The sequence below is a fragment of the Tachysurus vachellii genome, chromosome 24 (assembly GCF_030014155.1).
Source record: "Tachysurus vachellii isolate PV-2020 chromosome 24, HZAU_Pvac_v1, whole genome shotgun sequence".
Taxonomy (NCBI): domain Eukaryota; kingdom Metazoa; phylum Chordata; class Actinopteri; order Siluriformes; family Bagridae; genus Tachysurus; species Tachysurus vachellii.
Genome location: NC_083483.1, coordinates 5624469 through 5649364, shown reverse-complemented (window position 1 = coordinate 5649364; position 24896 = coordinate 5624469). Strand labels below are relative to the sequence as shown.

General features: G+C 42.2%; 1 protein-coding gene across 1 annotated transcript in view; it reads right to left on the bottom strand.

Annotated features, from left to right (window-relative positions):
- rasa3 (RAS p21 protein activator 3) overlaps positions 1–12148 on the bottom strand; it is a 72587-nt gene extending 60439 nt beyond the window's left edge. Inside the window, exon 1 of the mRNA XM_060860244.1 lies at positions 11986–12148. Within this exon, the coding sequence (XP_060716227.1) occupies positions 11986–12040 (55 nt within the window). The 5' untranslated portion in view covers positions 12041–12148. The remainder of the gene's footprint in view (positions 1–11985) is intronic.
- Between the last annotated feature and the right edge of the window lie 12748 nt (positions 12149–24896).

The window sequence follows — 24896 nt, the reverse complement described above, 5'->3', positions numbered from 1 at the left end:
ATAAAATGAAACCAAGAGAAACCATATCAGAGCTTAAAGTTTACAATAACCTGCTTGCTTACGTTTGCCCGTTCTTTTATAATTAGGGATGTGACTCATGTTCAAAAGGATGTTCATCCTGTTCATCATGTTCATCCAGCAAACATCGATGAAGTGATTCTGTTTAACCTCAAATAAAGATCAGCTGCTTCTGTACAATTTTCTTCAATCTTGTTGGTTTCATCTGACTGCTGAAGCCACGATCCGCTAAGAGGTGACGCGTGGCGTCGCGGTTTGATCAGCAGCACAGAGACGTCAAAAAGAACAGGACGTCTCTCCACATTTACTAAAGGAAAAGACAAAAACTTCCCAGGTAAGCTGCCGAGAGAAAATCGGACAAGCTAACTGACTAACTAATATCTAGCGGTGACGATCTCTCCTTCTTCACATGAGCTAAAGTGTAGGGCGGCTGGACAGAAGGTAACCAAGAAACGATCAGTGTTTTCAGGGATGTCCAAACCTCTGGATCTGGTGTGATGTTGGTTACTAAGCAGAAGCCACACATGTGTGTCTACTTCGACCCATGAGCAACTGATTAAACAGGTGGAATCAGACGTGGCTTCTGCTTGATTTGAAAGAAAACCTGCACAACAGTGTGGTGATCTAAAAATCTGTGTGGTGGCCTGAGACAGGCTGTGGACAGGAGACACCATTATGATGGAATGGATCAGGAATGTTCATGCGGTAAAGAAGGAGAAAATATTGGAGTCAAGATGTTTCACGGCGATCAACAACGAGTGCTTTAATAAAACCAAAAGGCGCTTAGTTCAGGGGCGTGCAAACATCTGCAACTAGTACTATCGATTTTTTTTTTTTCCTTAAAAATATTTTTGGTTCTTTTTCATTTTCACATTGAGGCTGAAAAAAAGTTCTGATGTGATTTCTCTTGGTTTCATGTTTTTGTAGTATATCTTAAACATCTTGATGTTGGATCTTTGATAAGGAATTTGGGTATCTGTCTCACACACTCACACACACACACACTCACACTCACACACACACACACATATGTGTAGGTGGCAAAATATAATTACAGAAAGAGGAAATTGGGCCAGAAGAGCTCCAGAGAGCTCCAGAGAGTGAAGGACAGTGAAGATGAATGTAAGTGTGATGCTGTGTGGAAATGTGAATGACATAAGAAAAAAAAAGATGTGAAAAGAAGAAAAGAACAGATGGAGAGAGATAGAGAGAGAGAGAGAGAGAGATGGCTAGCTTTCACCGTGGGACTAATGAGACGTGTATTAGCTCCAGTGTGCAGCTTGTTCGATATCTTTTACGTGTTTGTGTTTACTGAGTAATTCTGAGGTGACTGATACTTTACACCGGAACGTTTTTGTCTTCCTGCTTCCTCCTGACGCAACACGTATCAGATTTCATGACTCTTCATGAGCATCTACATGGCACTATAGTCACAGCATCCAGGTGTGTCACGCAGTCATGAAGCTCGTTATGTTGAAACGTTCGTGTTTTTTTTTATATCTATTCCTCTGGCTGTTGAAGCGGATTGTCTGCCAGGCAACTAAGAAGAAATAAAAAGAGGAGAAGTGCCTGAGTCACCACTGTGACACCGCTGAGTGTAAACATGCAGTAATGTTTGGGGTGTTGAGCAAAAAACAACAGACAGAATGAAGGCATGAAGCCAGAAGCAAAAATCGACGAGAGCTTTTTCTGCTTTTAGAAGGAGGAGAAGGACAAGATGGTGAGGAGACAAACCAGGAAGAAGGAAGTGCTGAGACAAAGTTTGTATAACGAAATGATTAGCGAGGCCGACTTTCCTCTGCGGCACGGTTATGTGTGTATTACATCACGACTATTGGGACGGATGGACACACACACTCAAACACACACACACAGAACATGGGCAAGCTGCCATAATTCCACTAATCACTAACTTGGACAAAAAATTCGACACAAGCAGCGGCGTATAAAAAGAAGCAGATATTTCTTTATCGCCCTTTTTTTTCAGCTTCGGGAGCTTATCCGAAGCAGGACTTGGAAATCCTACAACCCTGTAGAAAGAGGAGGACAGAAAGGACGAGTGGGATGGCAGTGCAGAGGGACAGTCGAGAGCTGAGAGGGAGGTGGGGCGGTGGCATGAGAGCAGACCCAAGAAAGAGAAGAGAGGGAAAGAGAAGGAGAACTGTAACAGGAAATGAGATAGGACGAATGGAATTTCAGGCTGCGTCCAAGACGTAGTTTAGAAGGCACTGAACAGTAAAGTTAGTGGGCCGAGCATTTCGACGAGCGCCGATTTCTTGACATAAAAAATTAAAAAATAATAATAATCACTTAGAAAAAAGCAGTTAAATTAGCCCGATGCTAGGCGTTTTGGCAAACACCTCTGAGACTAGCGCTAAAGTTAATGCTATTAATACCAAGAGTGCAGCTTTAATCTGAGAACAGACACTTGACACACATGAATGCTTTGTTCTTGCTTTGTGGCCTGGGGGCATCTGTGCGGAGGAGGTGCATCCGTCATTAGGACAGCTCTGTCTGTAGGCATCGTCCCCCCAGCGCTCTTTAATCTGCCTGATAATAACCGCTCTCATCTCTGGTTAAAGACCAAAAGCACCGTGGAGATGAGTTGTGGCCGTGCGCCTTCAGCTCAGAAGGGCTGTGTGGCAGCTGCTCCACAGACGCTGCTTCATTTGCTATTGTTCTTTGGTCAGACGCTGACGAGAGGAAAATGTGCGAGACATCCTGTTCATTTTAGACAGAGAAGTGATGAGTAGAGGCACGATGCCCAAATATAGGCATTCATCCATCCACTGTGGCCTGAATAAGGTCATGGCATGACTGATAAGCGAGCTGCTGTAAAAATTACACGTCTATGCAACTACAACTGAAATACATCACAACTCCATCCAAAACATCTGCTGACAGAATGTTAACAAGGGCACATCATAAAAAACACGCCGCGGAAAATATCTCACTGACTCCGCCGCGTTTCTCTTTCTCGTGTCGACAAACGATTAGAATCCGGACCGTGCTCTTCTTTCTCCGTGAGCTCGACTCCTAGGCCCGTGTCTTGAACCCCTAAGTTCATCAACTCAACAGATCAAAACAGGAAGTGGGTTTCATGTTTCGCATGGCATTTCTTTACACAGCCGAGATGGTGAAACCCAAGGACTGGCTTCTGGCCTGACAGGAGAGGTCATGTTCTCTGGTAGCAGCCTGTAGAAATAGATCCAGAGGCTCGGAGTGAGAGTGGACTCACTGTCCAGACGCCCATTCATAAAATTCCTTGCTGCACTGGCATTGATACACCAGGCAGGTCTCCAGGTCTGAGGGCTTCTCTGGCTTCTCTAGAAGAAGTTTCCTTCTAAAATCACACAGAGCATCTTAGAGCTACGCACTTTTTTCAATACAAGAACATGGCAAACAGTCCCAGGTCTTTCATTACACAGATTAACACCCTGGTGATGTCGTATTGTGCCTCTCTGACAGTTAGAGCCTACTCGTGTTTAGAACCTCGAACGTTCAGCCGCAGTGTAAGATCCTAAATAACAGCCTTTAATTTACGTTTGCTTTCCAAAAATAAATAAAAAATCTTGATAGCCACAGTGAAAAAGTCAGAATTAAACTAAACCTAAACACTCCCTAATTAAACTAAACCTTTTTTTTTGTATTTTGTTTAAAACCCAGACGAGCTGAGAGAGTTTTGTTCCTAAAGCGAGTGTGAACGAAAACCTTCTCTGTTAGGATTGAAGCTGTGATGTTGCGTGCGTCTAATAAAGCAGACGAATGACAAAAACAAATCGATGCCGAAACTCTGGATCCTGAAAAAAAAATCTCAAGATACATAACTTTTTTATACAAGATATTGCGATTACATGTACATATTTTTATTCACTTAATTAAAATCAAATCTATTTATACTCTACTTATACTACAAATAAAGCATTATTATTTTAAAAAAGAAAAAGAAATTAACAGATTTTTCCTCTCTTTTTCATTCTCAATTAAAAAAAAAAAAACGTTTTATATTATAAACATATGATGCTTTTTTCCCCCCAGACATTATACAGTACAAATTACTGTAAGGTTTTAATTAATGCTGCATATTATAGTGTTGAAATATCTTTGAGACTCAGGATATGATACTTTATTATAATCTTTATTATAAGGATTAATTATAAAGATTTATATGGAATCAATCTTCCCGTTCTTATTCCTTATACGCTCAACGGTGATTGACGGGTTTAGTGAATCAGATAACGGGGTAAATTGAATCATTCTTCATTGACATGGCCTTGAAGTTCAAAACGCGTGTTTTTAAGTGTAAATATATATATTTCTATTTAAATATAAACTTGATGAAATATAATTTAAAGCAACGAGGAAGCAGTTACTGAGAACAAGCAGGTGATGAGTTCAGTCTGATATGTCAGTGAGCTTATCCTACATACTGTAAGACGGTATTTAATACACACTGTGGCATTCAGAATATTTACGATTATTTCACAGATGATGGCACCATAATGTTCATCCCTATGTGCAGAAATCAAGAATTCTTAACGGAGTAGGAATGACAGGATTTCTACTGAGATTCAGTATAGTTGTTAGATGCCGTAGACGGCTGTGCGCAGATGACACGTGGGAAGCAGTCCTTCTCCTTGCCCCTTCCTTTGTGCCCCTTGAGGTTTTTGGGAAACCGAGTTGGCCAGCTGCCAGGAAAGCAGTGTGGAAACTGAGCTCACTTCCTTCCTCTGACATGACTTCGTGTCTCCCTTTAAACGAGGAGCGACACTAGGTGTTAGCCGAGCAATGATGACTTCTCTGGACCTGAAGACTAAAAAAGGGAACTCTAAAGATCGAGTAGATTTGATTCACTTGGATATGAGCAAATTTGTGCGTGTAACCCTGCAGAACGCGGATGTGAAGCTCTTCGCTGCTGCACGTTACAGAAGGTTCCAGCAGTCGTCATGTGCTATTTTTAGCCCTGTTGTGCTGACATGGTCTTCTTGCCTGTAAGGAGCACCTGAATGCATTTAGAAGGCAAAACCCATTTTGAACTTTTTTGACCTGCAGAGCGTTAAACCTCAGAGAAGTTTTTTTTTGCTGTTGTTGAAGAGGACAAGCCTGTAGTTCTAGCCCTGCATAGTGTTGGCGGAAAAAGAGATTTCCATTTCTGCTTGAGGCTTGAGGACACAAATAGCTCGTCAAAACCACAAAATTGCGACTGTAGGAAATGCAGCTCTGCCATCTACACTTTCGTTTATCTGCAGATAATTCTCCCACAGTTTTGTTTTGACTGAGTGCTGCACAGTCATTCCAGACTTATTCACTCACTCTTTTCCCAGACTGCAAATATCCCTGTCCATTGGAGAAGTGATGCAATGTGCAGATCTTCTACACATACATTCTACATGGAGAAACCTTATTTTTTTTGTTGTGTGTAAAGCAGCCCTTTAACCTCACTTTAACAAGTCCCCAAGGTAATGGACAAAATCAAACACACTGCTGGCCAGTGTCCAAGAAAGTCATGAGGAAACTGGGAACACATCCTCCTGCCTTGTTTCTCCCCCGAACGGAGGAGCAGGAGAGTTGATTCTCACGTTCTGAGGTTCAAACCCTGACTAAGTGCTGTGCCTGACTCCTTCACACATGTCTCTCAGACACTTACACTCTGGTTTACATTTACATTTACATTTACGGCATTTAGCAGACACCCTTATCCAGAGTGACTTACAATTGAGCAACTGAGGGTTAGGGGCCTTGCTCAGGGGCCCAGCAGTGGCAGCTTGGCGGACCTGGGGTTCGAACCCATGACCTTCCAATCAGTAGCCCAACACCTTAACCACTGAGCTACCACATCCCCTGTGGTATCCCCTTAACCACTGAGCTACCACATCCCCTGTGGTTTAAGCAATCACATTCACATATTTTACATTTACATTTACGGCATTTAGCAGACACCCTTATCCAGAGTGACTTACAACTGAGCAACTGAGGGTTAAGGGCCTTGGTGGCAGCTTGGTGGACCTGGGGTTTGAACCCATGACCTTCCGATCAGTAGCCCAACACCTTACCCACTGAGCTACCACATCCCCCACATACCATTTTCTTTTACTCCTCTCAAAGTCTCATAGGGGCACAGTCAGAAATACACACTAGACATGATAGGCATCACACACACACACACACACACACACAATCATATCCAATCCACCTTTTAGCACTGAGAGCACATACACCACAAGCCCTGCATGTCAGTCCTCCATCCCTTACTGCATCATATCCATAAAAGTCAACCCACATGAATTAAGCATCAGGGCTGGATATTGACTGCTTGCCTGTACGCTTTAACCCTGCGTACTGTACATACCTGACTCTAGGAAGTCACTTGTATTTGTCCCCTCAGAACTGGGACTTTATACCCATGCAAAATAGGCAAGCTTAACTTCATGCAAACGAAAATCTAAACAATGTGCGGCTTCGAGATGGCGTGACGCGACGAGGCACGTGACGAGAACTAAAGGCCGATGTTACGTGCAAATATATGGTCAAACAATATGTAAATCTTTCAAAGTCTTTACAATTTTATTGCTGAAAGGAAAATGTCAAAGAAATCCAACAGTAAATAGGGACAGAATTGACTTAATATGTATTTAATATATATATGACCTGCTAATAGTTTCTATAGGCACAGGGGTTATGTGAACTGCTTGTACATTATGTGTGACTCCAGGTAAAATAATAAACATGAAGCCCTTTGTTTTCATTGTTCATTTTCCTAGCTAGTTAACCTTAACTAACATGAACTACCATATTAATGTATTAACTAACCCAAAGCTGGAGCAAGACGTGGTACTGATGCTTGCCGGTCAGAGCCGCCGGCATTGTGCGCATTATTCCGTTAAACACTGACTGCTAACAATCCTCAAAACACGCTAACCCTAGCTACTACTAAGAGCTGGACATAATTCGTCTCTCAAATTCCAAGGTGAGATTGGACAAGAAGATGCAGGTTTGTATTTAATTATCCTTCATTCGTGCTCAATAATCTCCACTAGTTTCCTCGTTTCCTTCTCGTTTTCTCTTTTGTGTTTCTGGTGGTCACATAGCAACAGTATTGTCTGATTCCTTTACAGGAATGAAAGCTTCCACCATTGTGTATGTTCTTTGGTATATAACGGCAAGGGATGGAACGATTACCGGTTTCACGATAAATCATGTTAAATTTTGACTATCATCAAAACCAAGTTTGATTATCATGATTTTGAAAACTCGCAGTAAATCCCATCCAGCCAGCGTCAGTCTGATGCAGGAGCAGCATGCAATGTTGTCACAAGACGGGCTGAAGGCAGAATGAAGAGATTTTTCAGCCATCTAAGAGGCATTACATTCGCTAACGGGGGAAACACGTCAAATTTGCGAACCATCTTCTAACCACCACCCACTGTTATATAGCGAATGCAAAGTAAGTTAACCTTTACCTCGATACCAAAACTAACTTGGGCAAATAATCGGAAAAAATATCGATTAGAATAAATATTTCATTATCTCACTTGTAAATAACACAAAGCTTCCGCGAAGCGAGTGGCTTTGAGCCGAGACGGACGAACACGTTCGGAGCATTAAGCTTGACATTTAATGAATAACGTATTGTACATTCATAGTAAACTTATTACACAGATTTTGTTTTTATAATATATATATATAACAAAATATAATTAAGGGGGCATGAAATATTGAACTGTTTTAGAATCTCACCTGTTTATGAATCCATTTTGAACAGTGTCCAAAACAATCGTTCAGATAATATGATCACTACAGCAATATCGTAGTAGCGTTAATATTAAATTCCTCCGATTTCATTTTCGATACAATCGAAAACTGAGACGCAAGACGGCAATTTGCATTTGAATGAAACGAGAGAGCGTGTCCGCACCTCCGCTGTGATACAGGAGACATGGATGTGTGCTGTGACGCTATCGACAACAGTCACTATAAGGAAGGGAATCATTACAGACACATCATTACCACTGAGGAACCGCTTCATACAAGATAACACACCTGCGTTTGCTGAGATGTTGCACATGACTTTCAGCTAAAAGTTTTGGATTACTGCACTGATCTCAGAATGCTGGGCCCCAGTAACTTCCTGCTTTTCCCTCCCTGTAGCTTCAACTCTGTGTAGGTGATCAATGTGATGCACAGCATGTCCTATCCTGCACTTCTATATCTGGAGTTCTTCTGTGTTTACACACACACACACACACACACACACTCACACACAAAATAATTCCACCTTTTTTACATATGATTAAATCAGTGGCTCCCAGACATGTTTATAGACTAAGCTACGTGATCGTGTGATAGTGTCTATTTGTAAACATCAGCAGTGTTAGTTGTGTTGGTTTGGAGAGACTGGAGATCAGCTCCTTGTTTTCTACCTTTTCATGAGACCAAGAGTTGAATCCTGAGGTCAACTGGACAGATTCTCGTGTCCTTTCCCTTTCAGTGAACTGACACTGGTCTGAATTTAGCCGTTGCTATGGGATATGTAAGTGTTCAGTCTACACCGCACGTATTGGCACATCTTCATCGGTTCTGTGCCTCTGTCACACTTGGCAGATCAGAGAAACTATGACACCTGAGACGAAGACCTGACATCACGTGTGAGATGAAGTGAACATGTTTAGAAACCAATGTACTGCCTAACAATGTTCTCCAGACTGTCTCTCTGGGAAGGATTGAGGAACCATGTTTTTTGAAGAAAAAGATGACGTCGTTAATCGCAGTAGTGTCTGAAGCCCCTTACTTACTGATTCAACAAGCCATCAAAGTTTTGGACAAACTCTGCTGGCCAGCGTCCAGGAAAGCCATGTGGAAACTGGGAACACTTCCTCCTCTTGCCTTGTTTCTCCCCGAAAGAAGAGACAAGGGAGTTGATTCTCACATTGTGTGAGATACAAACCCTGACTAAGCTCTGTGCCCGACTTCCTCCCTCTTGTCTCTTCACTGAAGCTGCTTATATGAAAACTGCTCCTTCGATTAAAACTTGTCTTTTACACCCACACGTCTGTCTCTCAGCTCAGTTTCACTCTGTATTTCAGAGAAGGCATTAAGCAATAAAAAGTTTGGGGACTGACTAAAAAAAATAAGGGGAAATAGCCTTACAGCGGTTGGACTCTCAGTGTGAAAGTCAATCTCTGATTCCATCTGGTTCACGTTAGTCCGAGTCTAACCCAGAAACACTGAAAACAGCTTGGAGCTGCTTTGGAGTTTCAGGAAGCGATCTAGAACGCTTTCCTGTTTCCTCCCTTCACCCCTACCAGAAGCTCCTGACCCCTAGAAGCTTCCTCCAGACAAATGTTCCCTCAGGAAACCAGGCCGAGAACTCTGTATACGCAGCCAAACAATCAAACACCCTCCTCTTCCTGACACACACACACACGCTGACAAAATGACAAGAAATTGTTGATCACAGAATCCTGTGAGTGCTGTGAATAGCAAGTGTACATGCTAATGGTAGGCTTCGGAATAAAATCATTCATTTTTATGTAAAGTTTTTGTTCTTCTGCTCAACCCCGTGACCCCATGAATAATGTAATTACATTATTATTATCTATCAGCAGTAGTAGTATTAATACGGTCTGGTCTTTATCAGCGATCAGGTCTGCGCTGAACTCAGAGTTTACGATGACCCATTAGTTCGTCAGGAGCTCTCGGTTGCACTATTATAAACTGTTAGAAAGGACATTATTTACATTTACACTATTTACTGTAGAGTGTCACCCAAATGAGATTGAGGTTCCCGTCTGAGTCTGGTTCCTCTCAAGGTTTCTTCCTCATATCATCTCAGGGAGTTTTTCCTTTTCCGCCGTCGCCTCCGGCTTGCTCATTAGGGTCAGGGACAGATATATAGTATTTTAAATTTGAAGTTAATCTTTTTTAAAATTAATTTAAAACTTTAATTGTGTATATCCATTTATTTATTTATTTATAAATATTATAAAAAAATTTTAATATTTTTATATTAAAAATATTCTTATTTTTTCTTATTATTATATATTTATTTCTTTTTCTCTATCTTCTGTTTCCATATTTCTGTAAAGCTGCTTTGAGACAATGGGAAATTGTTAAAAGCTCTATACAAATATTAGTAGTAGTAGTAAATAGTAGTAGGTTCCTACAAAATTTCGAAATTATTACATTACGCAGATTTGGACTAAGGCACGTTGCGTATCATCACATCAGTGTGGCACGGACAAACAAATACACTAATGACAGTTCATGCAAATGTGAACAGGAAACCCTGACAGGCAGTTTTTCTGGTGGCTGATAAGATCAACACACACACGCCTAATAAAGTAAGTGATGTTTCCCTAAGAAAGGGTGTGTCTCATAAATTTGCAAAAAAAACCCTAAACACCCGCAACAGGATTTCAATTGCAGATGATGCTCACTTCCTGCGACACAAACGCTCTTTTCGCAACTGCGAATTTGGCAAGCGGATGCAGCTTATAACTAGGCAGCGGTGGGAATTTGCGGCGTTCCATATTCTCGAATGGTGCATTCATCACAGAACAGGTGTTAAGTCGTGTGCACAACGCAGCCACACGTTCAGTCTACTTTTTTTTTTAACATTGCTAGAGAAATGCATTACGATTATATTAACAACAACGTAACAAAAATAAATAAACAGGAAATAAATAAATAAATAAATAGACAACTGAGCTGGTGCAGCTACAGAAAGCTTTATATATATATATATATATACATAGCAATCAAATGCACACAATGCGTCTAGTCAGAGGGGAAATCTTGCATCTGTGTGATTGTGATCTTTCATGCAGATGCTGTATAAATTCACACATACAGCACAAGCGCATGTGTGTGTGTGAGTGTGTGTGTATGAGTGAGTGAGAGTGTGTGTGTGAGTGTGTGTGAGTGAGTGTGTGTGAGAGTGTGTGTGTGTGTGTGTGTGTGAGTGAATGTGTGTGTGAGAGTGTGTGTGAGTGAGTGTGTGTGTGTATGTGAGTGTGTGTGAGAGTGTGTGTGTGTGAGAGTGTGTGTGAGTGTGTGTGAGAGTGTGTGTGTGTGAGAGAGAGTGTGTGTGAGAGTGTGTGTGTGTGTGTGTGTGTGTGAGAGAGTGTGTGTGTGAGTGTGTGTGTGTGAGAGTGTGTGTGTGTGTGTGAGTGAGTGTGTGTGTGAGAGAGAGTGTGTGTGAGAGAGAGTGTGTGTGTGTGAGAGAGAGAGAGAAAGTGAGTGTGTGTGTGTGAGAGTGAGTCTGTGTGTGTGTGTGAGAGAGAGAGTGTGTGTGTGTGTGTGTGTGTGAGAGAGAGATAGTGTGTGTGTGTGTGTGTGTGAGAGAGAGATAGTGTGTGTGTGTGTGTGTGTGTATGGAGACTGTATACAGTACGTTTGCACTCACACATCTGCACAGGGTATTTTTAATAAGTGTCTGATGTGATGCAAAAACAAGACTCCAGCATCCACAATGAGGTTTTTTTTGTCACACGTCACACAGATACAGATGCGGTTTGGGACACAGCCAAGGTGCAGAAAAACGCATTGTTATGGCATTAAGACGCATAAGAGAAGGAGCCGTTCGTGTTTGATCCGGTGTCCTTATTTACTACTGAAGCCGAATTGTGCACTAAAGGAGCGTCAGTTATTAACACGTTATAAATAAACGCACTGAGCTCGTGCGTGCCATCAGGACGTTGTTGTTGTTTCACTCATCCAGGCTCGTGCACATTTCAGCCATGAATAAGATTCGTATTGTGCTGTAAACTCGCTCGTGCACCACGTTTTAGTCACGGTGTTGCACCGCGCGCAGCGCGAGCGTGTGCTTTGAATTAGAATATGGAAAAGTGGGCTCGCGCGCCAACGCTCGCGCGCCAACGCTCGAGCCTTCTTAACACCGTTAGCTAACGTTCAGGCGTTAACCTTAAAAACTAACCGCGTCCCCACCCCGGTCTTTCGGCTACTTACCTATTTTTATTTTGACACTCTGAAAGACTCGAAGACCTTCCTCTTCGACCGCCATGCTCGCTCTTTCACGTTTATCGCGTTTTGGAGACGTTTCCTTCACGGACCCGGAATCTCCAGCACTCGCGCACTGAACCACGAGCCCACTGGCCGACAGCGCAACCCGAATAGCAGACCCTGTCCTGATTGGATAGTGCTGACTGACGTCACGTCGTGGGCGGGAGGCTCGCGCGTAAAGCGCTTATAGAACAATTATGTTATAAAATCCTGGAGCACGAAGACGTGAGAATGGAATGTGTGGCGTTGAAATGTTTGTTTTCGTGCATGTTTTATGTCGCTGAGGCACGAATTTGGTGTTCGTTCATTCATTTATTCATATTTAGTAAAAGATTCTTTTTTTTTCTGGTCATAAATGGGAACTCATGTAATCATAGGTGGGAACTCAGGTGGTCTTAGGTGGGAACTCAGGTGGTCATAGGTGGGAACTCAGGTGGTCATAAATGGGAACTCAGGTAATCATAGGTGGGAACTCAGGTGGTCATAAATGGGAACTCAGGTAATCATAGGTGGGAACTCAGGTGGTCATAAATGGGAACTCAGGTAATCATAGGTGGGAACTCAGGTAATCATAGGTGGGAACTCAGGTGGTCATAGGTGGGAACTCAGGTGGTCATAGGTGGGAACTCAGGTAATCATAGGTGGGAACTCAGGTGGTCATAGGTGGGAACTCAGGTGGTCATAGGTGGGAACTCAGGTGGTCTTAGGTGGGAACTCAGGTGGTCATAGGTGGGAACTCAGGTGGTCATAGGTGGGAACTCAGGTGGTCATAGGTGGGAACTCAGGTGGTCATAGGTGGGAACTCAGGTGGTCATAGGTGGGAACTCAGGTGGTCATAGGTGGGAACTCAGGTGGTCATAGGTGGGAACTCAGGTGGTCATAGGTGGGAACTCAGGTGGTCATAGGTGGGAACTCAGGTGGTCATAGGTGGGAACTCAGGTGGTCATAGGTGGGAACTCAGGTGGTCATAGGTGGGAACTCAGGTGGTCATAGGTGGGAACTCAGGTGGTCATAGGTGGGAACTCAGGTGGTCATAGGTGGGAACTCAGGTGGTCATAGGTGGGAACTCAGGTGGTCATAGGTGGGAACTCAGGTGGTCATAGGTGGGAACTCAGGTGGTCATAGGTGGGAACTCAGGTGGTCATAGGTGGGAACTCAGGTGGTCATAGGTGGGAACTCAGGTGGTCATAGGTGGGAACTCAGGTGGTCATAGGTGGGAACTCAGGTGGTCATAGGTGGGAACTCAGGTGGTCATAGGTGGGAACTCAGGTGGTCATAGGTGGGAACTCAGGTGGTCATAGGTGGGAACTCAGGTGGTCATAGGTGGGAACTCAGGTGGTCATAGGTGGGAACTCAGGTGGTCATAGGTGGGAACTCAGGTGGTCATAGGTGGGAACTCAGGTGGTCATAGGTGGGAACTCAGGTGGTCATAGGTGGGAACTCAGGTGGTCATAGGTGGGAACTCAGGTGGTCATAGGTGGGAACTCAGGTGGTCATAGGTGGGAACTCAGGTGGTCATAGGTGGGAACTCAGGTGGTCATAGGTGGGAACTCAGGTGGTCATAGGTGGGAACTCAGGTGGTCATAGGTGGGAACTCAGGTGGTCATAGGTGGGAACTCAGGTGGTCATAGGTGGGAACTCAGGTGGTCATAGGTGGGAACTCAGGTGGTCATAGGTGGGAACTCAGGTGGTCATAGGTGGGAACTCAGGTGGTCATAGGTGGGAACTCAGGTGGTCATAGGTGGGAACTCAGGTGGTCATAGGTGGGAACTCAGGTGGTCATAGGTGGGAACTCAGGTGGTCATAGGTGGGAACTCAGGTGGTCATAGGTGGGAACTCAGGTGGTCATAGGTGGGAACTCAGGTGGTCATAGGTGGGAACTCAGGTGGTCATAGGTGGGAACTCAGGTGGTCATAGGTGGGAACTCAGGTGGTCATAGGTGGGAACTCAGGTGGTCATAGGTGGGAACTCAGGTGGTCATAGGTGGGAACTCAGGTGGTCATAGGTGGGAACTCAGGTGGTCATAGGTGGGAACTCAGGTGGTCATAGGTGGGAACTCAGGTGGTCATAGGTGGGAACTCAGGTGGTCATAGGTGGGAACTCAGGTGGTCATAGGTGGGAACTCAGGTGGTCATAGGTGGGAACTCAGGTGGTCATAGGTGGGAACTCAGGTGGTCATAGGTGGGAACTCAGGTGGTCATAGGTGGGAACTCAGGTGGTCATAGGTGGGAACTCAGGTGGTCATAGGTGGGAACTCAGGTGGTCATAGGTGGGAACTCAGGTGGTCATAGGTGGGAACTCAGGTGGTCATAGGTGGGAACTCAGGTGGTCATAGGTGGGAACTCAGGTGGTCATAGGTGGGAACTCAGGTGGTCATAGGTGGGAACTCAGGTGGTCATAGGTGGGAACTCAGGTGGTCATAGGTGGGAACTCAGGTGGTCATAGGTGGGAACTCAGGTGGTCATAGGTGGGAACTCAGGTGGTCATAGGTGGGAACTCAGGTGGTCATAGGTGGGAACTCAGGTGGTCATAGGTGGGAACTCAGGTGGTCATAGGTGGGAACTCAGGTGGTCATAGGTGGGAACTCAGGTGGTCATAGGTGGGAACTCAGGTGGTCATAGGTGGGAACTCAGGTGGTCATAGGTGGGAACTCAGGTGGTCATAGGTGGGAACTCAGGTGGTCATAGGTGGGAACTCAGGTGGTCATAGGTGGGAACTCAGGTGGTCATAGGTGGGAACTCAGGTGGTCATAGGTGGGAACTCAGGTGGTCATAGGTGGGAACTCAGGTGGTCATAGGTGGGAACTCAGGTGGTCATAGGTGGGAACTCAGGTAATCATAGGTGGGAACTCAGGTGGTCATAGGTGGGAACTCAGGTGGTCATAGGTGGGAACTCAGGTGGTCATAGGTGGGAACTCAGGTGGTCATAGGTGGGAACTCAGGTGGTCATAGGTGGGAACTCAGGTGGTCATAGGTGGGAACTCAGGTGGTCATAAGTGGTAACTCAGGTGGTCATAGGTGGGAACTCAGGTGGTCATAGGTGGGAACTCAGGTGGTCATAGGTGGGAACTCAGGTGGTCATAGGTGGGAACTCAGGTGGTCTTAGGTGGGAACTCAGGTGGTCATAAGTGGGAACTCGGGTGGTCATAAGTGGTAACTCATGTGGTCATAAGTGGGAACTCATGTGGTCATATGTGGGAACTCATGTGGTCATAAGTGGGAACTCAGGTGGTCATAGGTGGGAACTCAGGTGGTCATAGGTGGGAACTCAGGTGGTCATAAGTGGGAACTCAGGTGGTCATAGGTGGGAACTCAGGTGGTCATAGGTGGGAACTCAGGTGGTCATAGGTGGGAACTCAGGTGGTCATAAGTGGGAACTCAGGTGGTCATAGGTGGGAACTCAGGTGGTCATAGGTGGGAACTCAGGTGGTCATAGGTGGGAACTCAGGTGGTCATAGGTGGGAACTCAGCTGGTCATAGGTGGGAACTCAGGTAATCATAGGTGGGAACTCAGGTGGTCATAGGTGGGAACTCAGGTGGTCATAGGTGGGAACTCAGGTGGTCATAGGTGGGAACTCAGGTGGTCTTAGGTGGGAACTCAGGTGGTCATAAGTGGGAACTCAGGTGGTCATAGGTGGGAACTCAGGTGGTCTTAGGTGGGAACTCAGGTGGTCATAAGTGGGAACTCAGGTGGTCATAGGTGGGAACTCAGGTGGTCATAGGTGGGAACTCAGGTGGTCATAGGTGGGAACTCAGGTGGTCATAGGTGGGAACTCAGGTGGTCATAAGTGGGAACTCAGGTGGTCATAAGTGGGAACTCAGGTGGTCATAAGTGGGAACTCAGGTGGTCATAGGTGGGAACTCAGGTGGTCATAGGTGGGAACTCAGGTGGTCATAGGTGGGAACTCAGGTGGTCATAAGTGGGAACTCAGGTAATCATAGGTGGGAACTCAGGTGGTCATAGGTGGGAACTCAGGTGGTCATAGGTGGGAACTCAGGTGGTCATAGGTGGGAACTCAGGTGGTCATAGGTGGGAACTCAGGTAATCATAGGTGGGAACTCAGGTGGTCATAGGTGGGAACTCAGGTGGTCATAGGTGGGAACTCAGGTGGTCATAGGTGGGAACTCAGGGGGTCATAAGTGGGAACTCGGGTGGTCATAAGTGGGAACTCAGGTGGTCATATGTGGGAACTCATATGGTCATAAGTGTGAACTCATGTGGTCATAAGTGGGAACTCATGTGGTCATAAGTGGGAACTCAGGTGGTCATAAGTGGGAACTCAGGTGGTCATAAGTGGGAACTCATGTGGTCATAAGTGGGAACTCAGGTGGTCATATGTGGGAACTCATGTGGTCATAAGTGGGAACTCATGTGGTCATAAGTGGTAACTCATGTGGTCATAAGTGTGAACTCATGTGGTCATAAGTGGGAACTCAGGTGGTCATATGTGGGAACTCATATGGTCATAAGTGTGAACTCATGTGGTCATAAGTGGGAACTCATGTGGTCATAAGTGGGAACTCAGGTGGTCATAAGTGGGAACTCAGGTGGTCATAAGTGGGAACTCATGTGGTCATAAGTGGGAACTCAGGTGGTCATATGTGGGAACTCATGTGGTCATAAGTGGGAACTCATGTGGTCATAAGTGGTAACTCGTGGTCATAAGTGTGAACTCATGTGGTCATAAGTGGGAACTCATGTGGTCATAAGTGGTAACTCATGTGGTCATAAGTGGTAACTCATGTGGTCATAAGTGGGAACTCATGTGGTCATAAGTGGGAACTCAGGTGGTCATATGTGGGATATACTTCTTACCATTAAAGGAGTCTTTTAATGTAAATTATCATAGAAAAGTGAGGAAACCAGAGAAATAGCAGGGAATCCACATAAACATGTGAAGAATGCGCAAAACTTCCTACACAGCAGCTGAAGCTCATTTATGGTATAATGCATGCACATAAAGTTAGAAAAAGTGCAAAAAAACAAAAACAAAGAGTCGTAGTCAATAAGTGCAAGTAAAATGTCATTTTTACTACCACATATTTAAGTTAATAAATGAATTATGTGTAACTAGTCTATATCTAGCATCCTAAAGTATCACTTTAACTATTAGAAATCTACCTCGAGGTTTGCAGCCCTAAGGCTACACAGAGATATTCAGAGAACTTACGCCTTGAAAACCTGAAAATCTGCATTACTACTCATATTCGTCAAACTACACAAGCTAAAAAAAATTGACCCCAGTAATGTTTTTCACATTTTGTAGTGTTACAAGCAGGAATAAAACCTGACTTAACTGGCATTTTTACTACTTGATTTACACACAATGTCTAACAGCGTTTGAACTGACAGCTGTGGAATATATCCCTTTGAACATTTTAATCAATTTCTTCTCATTCTTGCTCAAGGTTTTATAAGGGTTTTTGTTTTGAGCCACTTCTTTCTAACCACTACTTTCTGCCCCAGTCTCAAGTCTCCTGCAGACTGGAACAGGATTGCACTTTATTTAGCTAAGTACATCTTGCTCTTAACCCTGACCAGTCTTACAGTTTCTGCTGAAGAAAAGCTTCCTGTGGAACGATGCTAACACCACCGTGCTTCATTGTGCTAATGGATTAATAAGAGTGTTTCTGCCAAACATCACGCTGTATGCTCAGGATTAAAAAAGTGAAACATTTGAGTTTAATTGTTTATCAGGCCACCAAACACTGTTCCATATTTTCCCTGGGTCTCCAACATGCCTAGTGGTCTACTTTTGCCTCATGGTCTTGGGACTGCTACAAAACGACCAGCTTTGTGGATTGTCTGTGTTTTAATTGTCCTGGCAAAGTATTTCCTAAAAATTGTTGGATAGCTTTAAATATTCAATTAATTTTGTCAGCAACAAAAATAGTTAAAGAGCCACACACTGAAAATATCTTTTTAGAGCTCTTAATGCTTAATGTTTAACTTTTAAAGCTTTTTTAATGGTCTATTTATTAGTTCTTGTATTCTGTTCTTTCTGAAATGATAAAATTGTTGAACATTCCACAACCTGATGAGCAGTAGTTTATATTAGCGGATCTAAAATCAGGCCTTTTCTATGCCTACGTAAGCATACAGGTCATTTTAGTGTTGCTGGAAGTGCTGACAGTTGACCTATTTGCTGCTATTATCCACAGCGGCAAGGATTAGCACTTGACTCTTTTTAAAATAGCGCCAAAGCTAATTTACTGTTGCAGAGTTGGCAGTCAGCATGGCTGTGCTCCCACTGTGAGGAGATAACTGCCTTCAGAAAAAAAAAAAGGATGAAAAAAACATGCCTTGAGTACAGGGCGCTCATTCATCGCCATGGCCTACAGTTTCCTGGTCTGGGTCACTGTGCTGTACATCAAACACATCCTCAACGGAAGCCACATGCAAATTGGGAGGAAGGCTTTTAATGTGGATGATGAGGATAGTGAATCATACTGGGGGCTATAAGGTCTGTTGTTTCTTGTTATTTTAGTCAAAGAGGGTGTGGAACCGCCCTGTGGTAAACCAACATGGGTGCGTTACCCTGCAGGACCATATGCTTTTTTTGTATTGTTATTACAGCAGGTCCAAAGTAAGTGCTTATGTTGAACATCTACAAGCATAAAACTGCATTATAATTCTGCTAGCAGTTGCCTAAGTGTTGGTGCATCATGTTTTTTAGACACATGGTGACAAAAATATGTACCTTTAACAATTAACATGTGATTTTCAATGGTGTTTAATATATATTTTGAAAGTAATCTATTTTGTAAAATAGTAATCTATTTTGTTTGCATTCCTCTAATGCAAAGCTGGACTGGAGGACCAAACCCAACCCGGACGCTGTGTACATGACGGAGACAAGCAGACTCGATTTCCCGAGGACGCTCAGATCTTTTAATGTACACACCAAGATGCTGGATAACCTTCATCAGGATTAATAAACTCATTTGCAAGGCTGAAACTATTATTGAGCAAAAATGTTTTTTTTTTTTTTATGTCAGTAGAGTAGAAGCTCCTCTCTCTGTCATGAATAGTGAAGACAGCAGAGCTCATTTATTAACAGACTCATTTGTGTCTGCTGGAATAAAGAACTTTAAAGGAAACATTTACACCATGTGTAAAGGCTCATCTCTGTGTGATTGATGAACTCGCTACTGCACAAGCGTTTTTACACACTGTTTATGTCATACATAACTCCTAACACTTTGATACACAACACATGCTGAATATATTGTTCATTGTCATTTTGCATACCTGTTTTTTTTTGGTCCTTAATTGTTCCTTATTTCCTTATTTCTTGTTGACACTCTGAAGGTGGAGAACAGTGGCTCAGTGGTTAGCATGTTTGCCTCATACCTCCAGGCTTAAGGGCATGATTCCTGTCTCTGCCATATGTATGTGTGTGTGTGAGTTAGTGTATGGTGCTTTCATGTTCTCCCTTCGCCTCTGTAGTTTTCTCTGGGTACTCTGGTTTCCTCCCCATTCTAGAAACATGTGTTGTAGGCTGACTGGCATCTCTAAATAATCCATAGTGTAAGTGTGTGTGATTGTGCCTTGTGACAGACTGGCATCAAATCCCGCGTGACCCTGCCTAGTGCCACCAGTCCCAAAGGTTAGGCTCCAGGTTCCTACAACCCAGTAGGATAAGAGGATACGTGTTGTATAGGATGGATGGATGGATGGATGGATTCCTTCCTATCTATCTATCTATCTATCTATCTATCTATCTATCTATCTATCTATCTATCTATCTATCTATCTATCTACCTACCTACCTACCTACCTACCTACCTACCTACCTACCTACCTACCTACCTATCTATCTATCTATCTATCTATCTATCTATCTATCTATCTATCTATCTATCTATCTATCTATCTATCTATCTATCTATCTAACGGTCTGTCTTTCTGTCTGTCTGTCAGGAATTCTGCTTGGAGATTCTCAGCCGGAACATTAGAGGCCGTTCCGGCAGTGTGTTTTCTGTCACTTGTCTTGTAATTCTCACCTGGTTGTAATTGGTTAAATTATTATGTGTATTTATTTCCTCATGTGGAATTATGTGTATTGAGGCTTCATCTTTTGTCGGCTGTTGTGTTTCGGTTTCTGTGTCATGTTATCGTGTATTTATTTTTGTGTTTAGTCAATAAAATCTCTGTTTTTATTTTGTTATCCCTGAATTTGAAAAACTTCGAAAAAAAACAAAACAGCCAAAACTTCAACTTTCATGCTAATACCCCATCACCACTATTGGGCTTGTACAGGTATATTGTAGCTCGCTATCTATATGATCGACAGGACTATGAGAATGGAAGTTCTTTGAACAGCACAGGAATAATGAAAATAATAAATAAACAAATAAATAACAATTCACATCAAACAAGAATCGCTAAGCACATGAAAAACCTTTCAGTATGGTTTCAAGATGAAGGTTACAGTTGACACTCAAAGGGTTTAGCCCATAAGGATTTAAATCAGCATGTGCTAGATATGATTCATTCAACCTGTGTGATTTGCATTTGGGGTTTACCTCAAACGTCCTCCTCTACGACACAGTGTACCACACCCCTGCTCAAACCCGCTTTATAACTGATAAAATCCCTCCTCAGCATCATGTTAGGGCATTTCCGTGTGTGTATGTGTGAGTATGTTTGTGTTTGTGTCAAAGAGCACTCTGTTAGACACAAGAGGACAGATGTTGACTGACTAATGGTGTGAAACCTGCTGTTTCCATTCAGCCAAGAGGGGAACCTAAAAATAGTTTCTCGTCAATAAAAAAGCTTCTGCCATTCTATTAAGCAATATCCTCTATGCTTTTATCCACATCATGCATGTGCATTGCATCAAAGGTTCTTTATTTTTTGTGCATTGCATCAAAGTTCTTTACATATAATAAAAATCTACAATGATCAGCCATAACATTAAAACCACTGACAGGTGAAGTGAAAAACATTGATTATCTCCTTCCAAATATTTAATAGGCAACAAATAAACAGTCAGCTATTTAAATTGTTATAGGAAAAATTGGGCAAGAGTAGGGATCTGAGTGAAAAGTGCCAAATTGACAGCTGAGTCAGAGCATCTCCAAAACAGCAGGTTTTTAAACCATGTTGTTGTTTATTTGGCCTCTAAATTCTTCAGATCTCTGTCTGATCATGATAAACAAGTCCGATCCATAGAGGCTCTAAGTCACATCTTGCAGGACCTGCTGCTAACGTCTTTTTTACTGCATTTGTCAGATAATTTCAATTATCTCACTCATACAACTGAGCAATCAAGGGTTGAGGGCCTTGATCAAGAGCCCAGAGGTAGCAACTCAGTGGTCCTGGCAATCAGTCTCAGGATCAGTAGGTCAACTCCTTAGCATGTCTTGGTGCTAGATACCACAGTACACCTTCAGAGGTCTTGTGACGTCCAGGCCTAACAGGTCTAACAGGTGTTTTGGGTACACCTGTTACACCGTCGGGTAACAGGTGTTTTGGAGGCAAATATGTACAGAACTACACAGGGCTCAAAAGTTATGTGTCTCTTTGAGTGTGGTAGGAATATGCAGACTCTCTAAGGTGTGCTTGTTCAGTAGTTCAAGGGTAAAAAGTTTCTCTGTGTTGGCCCTCATGAGCTCTGATGAGAGATTGTGCATAGATTGCTGAAAGTCATTTCTCCTAGACATGGTCCTGCACTGCTGGCTAAAGATTTCTGTGATGCTGATGGCCATTTACTCTGTCCTCACCACTCTGGACAGCTAATACAGTCCTGGGTCATGGTGGCTCCAAACTTCCCTGATGCTACCCTTTTTGTGAGGTGTTTTCCCACAGCCCCAGTACAGAAAACCCTAGTGATGGAAGGCGTTGAACCTGGCCAGATGTCGTAGACGTTAGAGACGCCGGCATGAGGATGTCCAAAAGCTGTTTGTACTGTATGTGCTACCAGGAGACGTCTTCTGTGAGAAGGACCCTGAGGTATTTGAAGCTGCCTAGCTTCTCTGTAAGCAGACATTTAAAATAAGATAATATTTACAAATATTATGATTTGTCAAGAATCAGCATTGGATGTGTTGATGTTTGATTCATTCACATAGAGAAAGAAACCGCAGCTGGAGATTAACATCTGAAACGGTTGATTTTTTTTAAAGTCATATCCTAATGATTCAAAACACTGCCGAAAAAGAAAGCAAAATCTTTACAGTAACCACACGAACAACAAGAAAATCCCAAATATTGCTCAACATGCAGCTATGTCTTTCCTTTCAGATCCTTTTTTCTTTATTAATCCACATGCAATGGAAGTAATGAGACACTTATTTAGTTAAAAACATGTTAGTCTTTGCAATTCCTTGACAAATATATGTAATGTATATGGGGAGATTTAATTTAAACAGTGTCCTGAATAAAAGCCTATTATAACTGGTTAATACATACTGAAGGACATCTCATGCATTTACACGGTTTCCTTGGAGTAAAGATTCAAGGGACAAATACTTTGCTTAAATAATGTGATTTGACATACTTGAGGATAGGGAGCCATTTTGGGACTAAAGCTACACATATTAGCAGTTAGGCTTCTTCATGCTGCCTGGTCACCACTTCACTGTCAGTGTAAATGAATATGGAGATCCCTCAGTGTCATCTGAGTTGAAGAAACTCAGAGTTGAAGAGTTGAAGAAACCAGCAAATTTGTTACAGACAGTATAACTCCATCTGCTGGTGGCTAGTATGATAAAACTGACACCCTGGTGCATTATTTGAGGTTGTCTAATATAAGATAAGAGAAGAAGAGAATAAAAACTGATTATGTGCTTAACAATTATAATTATTATACTTAACTGCTAAAGGTCTGGACTATGTACAGTCATTAATTCATTCCTGATGGGATGGAAGGCACTCAGAATGAGAACTGAAAGCCACACAGAGTCATTGGTCATGCAGGGATTAAGCTTAATTAGTCTTAATTATTCCTACATTATAAAAGATTTTTTGTAGATTTTACAGTAATTAACAGGCAACCTGGTGTCAGGTCCACAAAGACCATAAACTTCATTTTCCCCAGGATTACAATGCAGCCTACTAAGATGACTGCTTCCAATACCTGTTTCCCAATCTCACATACACACACAAACACACACAATTGAAGAGACCATAACTCTCTATATCATGTGAAACGCTTTGAATTTGTGCCACGATTTGTATTTCTTAGTTGGATTCCCAGGAAAGTATTACACAGTATAAAATAACACATCATTCAGTACATTTGCTTGTTTGATGCAGGATACACCTGACAAGGACACAGAAAAACATAACCTTCAGAAAATCTAAGCCTATACCCTAAATCACCACAACCAGAGCAAACAGCATCATTGAAATAATTTTGCACTAAATAATGTAATGATATTTATTCTTTTATAGTCTGTAATTATCACTGTGCATCTGAAACAGACACACAGTAAACACTGAAAACCAGCAACCCAACTGCAGAGAGCAAAATTAAGCATTTCATCATAAGTACACCAGCATTGAGAACTCAATATAATAAATATCATTAACAGTAATTCATGCAGTTATTGGAACCTAATCAATAATTGAATGTTATGATGTCCAGGTGTGTATTATTGTTCTGTAACAGCACATCTTGTAGCGTTTTTGTTTGTTTTATAGCATAGTTAATTTCCAACATTTTCATGTTGTCGTTTGTATGGATTTAAAATTGCATAGCTACAGTATTGTTTTAACAGCAATAACATATTGTTTAACAGCCAACAAGACAAGAAATGCAGTGAAAGTGAATAATCATCTGTCACTTTCATGTGATGGAAATCTTAATGTATTTTACTACACACAAGTCTACTTATGTTCCATAAACACCTACTTACCAAAACAATACGTTATATAAAATTTTTAATCTAATTCATTTTAGCTTTAGACTATCTGTCGGATGTCCAATATACAAGCTCCTGTGAATGAGCTGTTATTATAGAAACAATATAGAAATGAACTGTATAAAAAAACGCATATTAATAAAAACCTGTTATTTGAATTGCAGTCAGCGCTGTTGTCAGAGATTCAGTTAATTAGGAAATTAATCAACAAATTGCAAATTCAAAAGTGGTTTCATATAATAAATAAAACTAACACGTGCTTACACTTTACAGAGATATTCTTATTAATTCAATTCAATTTGTATTGAATTGAGATATTGAGATATATGTATAGCGCTTTTAACAATTCCCATTGTCTCAAAGCAGCTTTACAGAAGTATGGAAACAGAAGAGAGAGAAAAAGAAAAAAATAAATATAATAATAATAATAATAATAATAATAATAATAATAATAAGAAGAAGAAGAAGAAGAAGAAGAAGAAGAAGAAGAAGAAGAAGAAAAATTTAAATAAATAAGTGAATGTATACAATTAAAGTTTAAAACTAATTAAAAAAAAATTAACTTAAAATTAATGATACTATATATCTATCCCTATCCCTAATGAGCAATCCGGAGATGAGGCAAGGAAAAACTCCCTGAGATGATATGAGGAAGAAACCTTGAGAGGAACCAGACTCAGAAGGGAACCTCATAGTCATTTGGGTGACACTCTACAGTATATAGTGTAAATGTAAATAATGTCCTTTCTAACAGTTTATAATAGTGCAACCGAGAGCTCCTATTAAAGAATGAATAAATGAATGAATGTACTTTCCTGCAAGGCACCGTGGCTTAGTGGTTAACGTGTTTTGCCTCACATGTCTGGGGTTGTCTGGGGTTGAGGAATGTCAGTCAAATAACCTTTTTTATTTTATATCAGGGTGTGTTGGCCACATTTGAGGTTGAAAATGACCAGACACACTAGTTATAGTTAGACGTTTAACCTG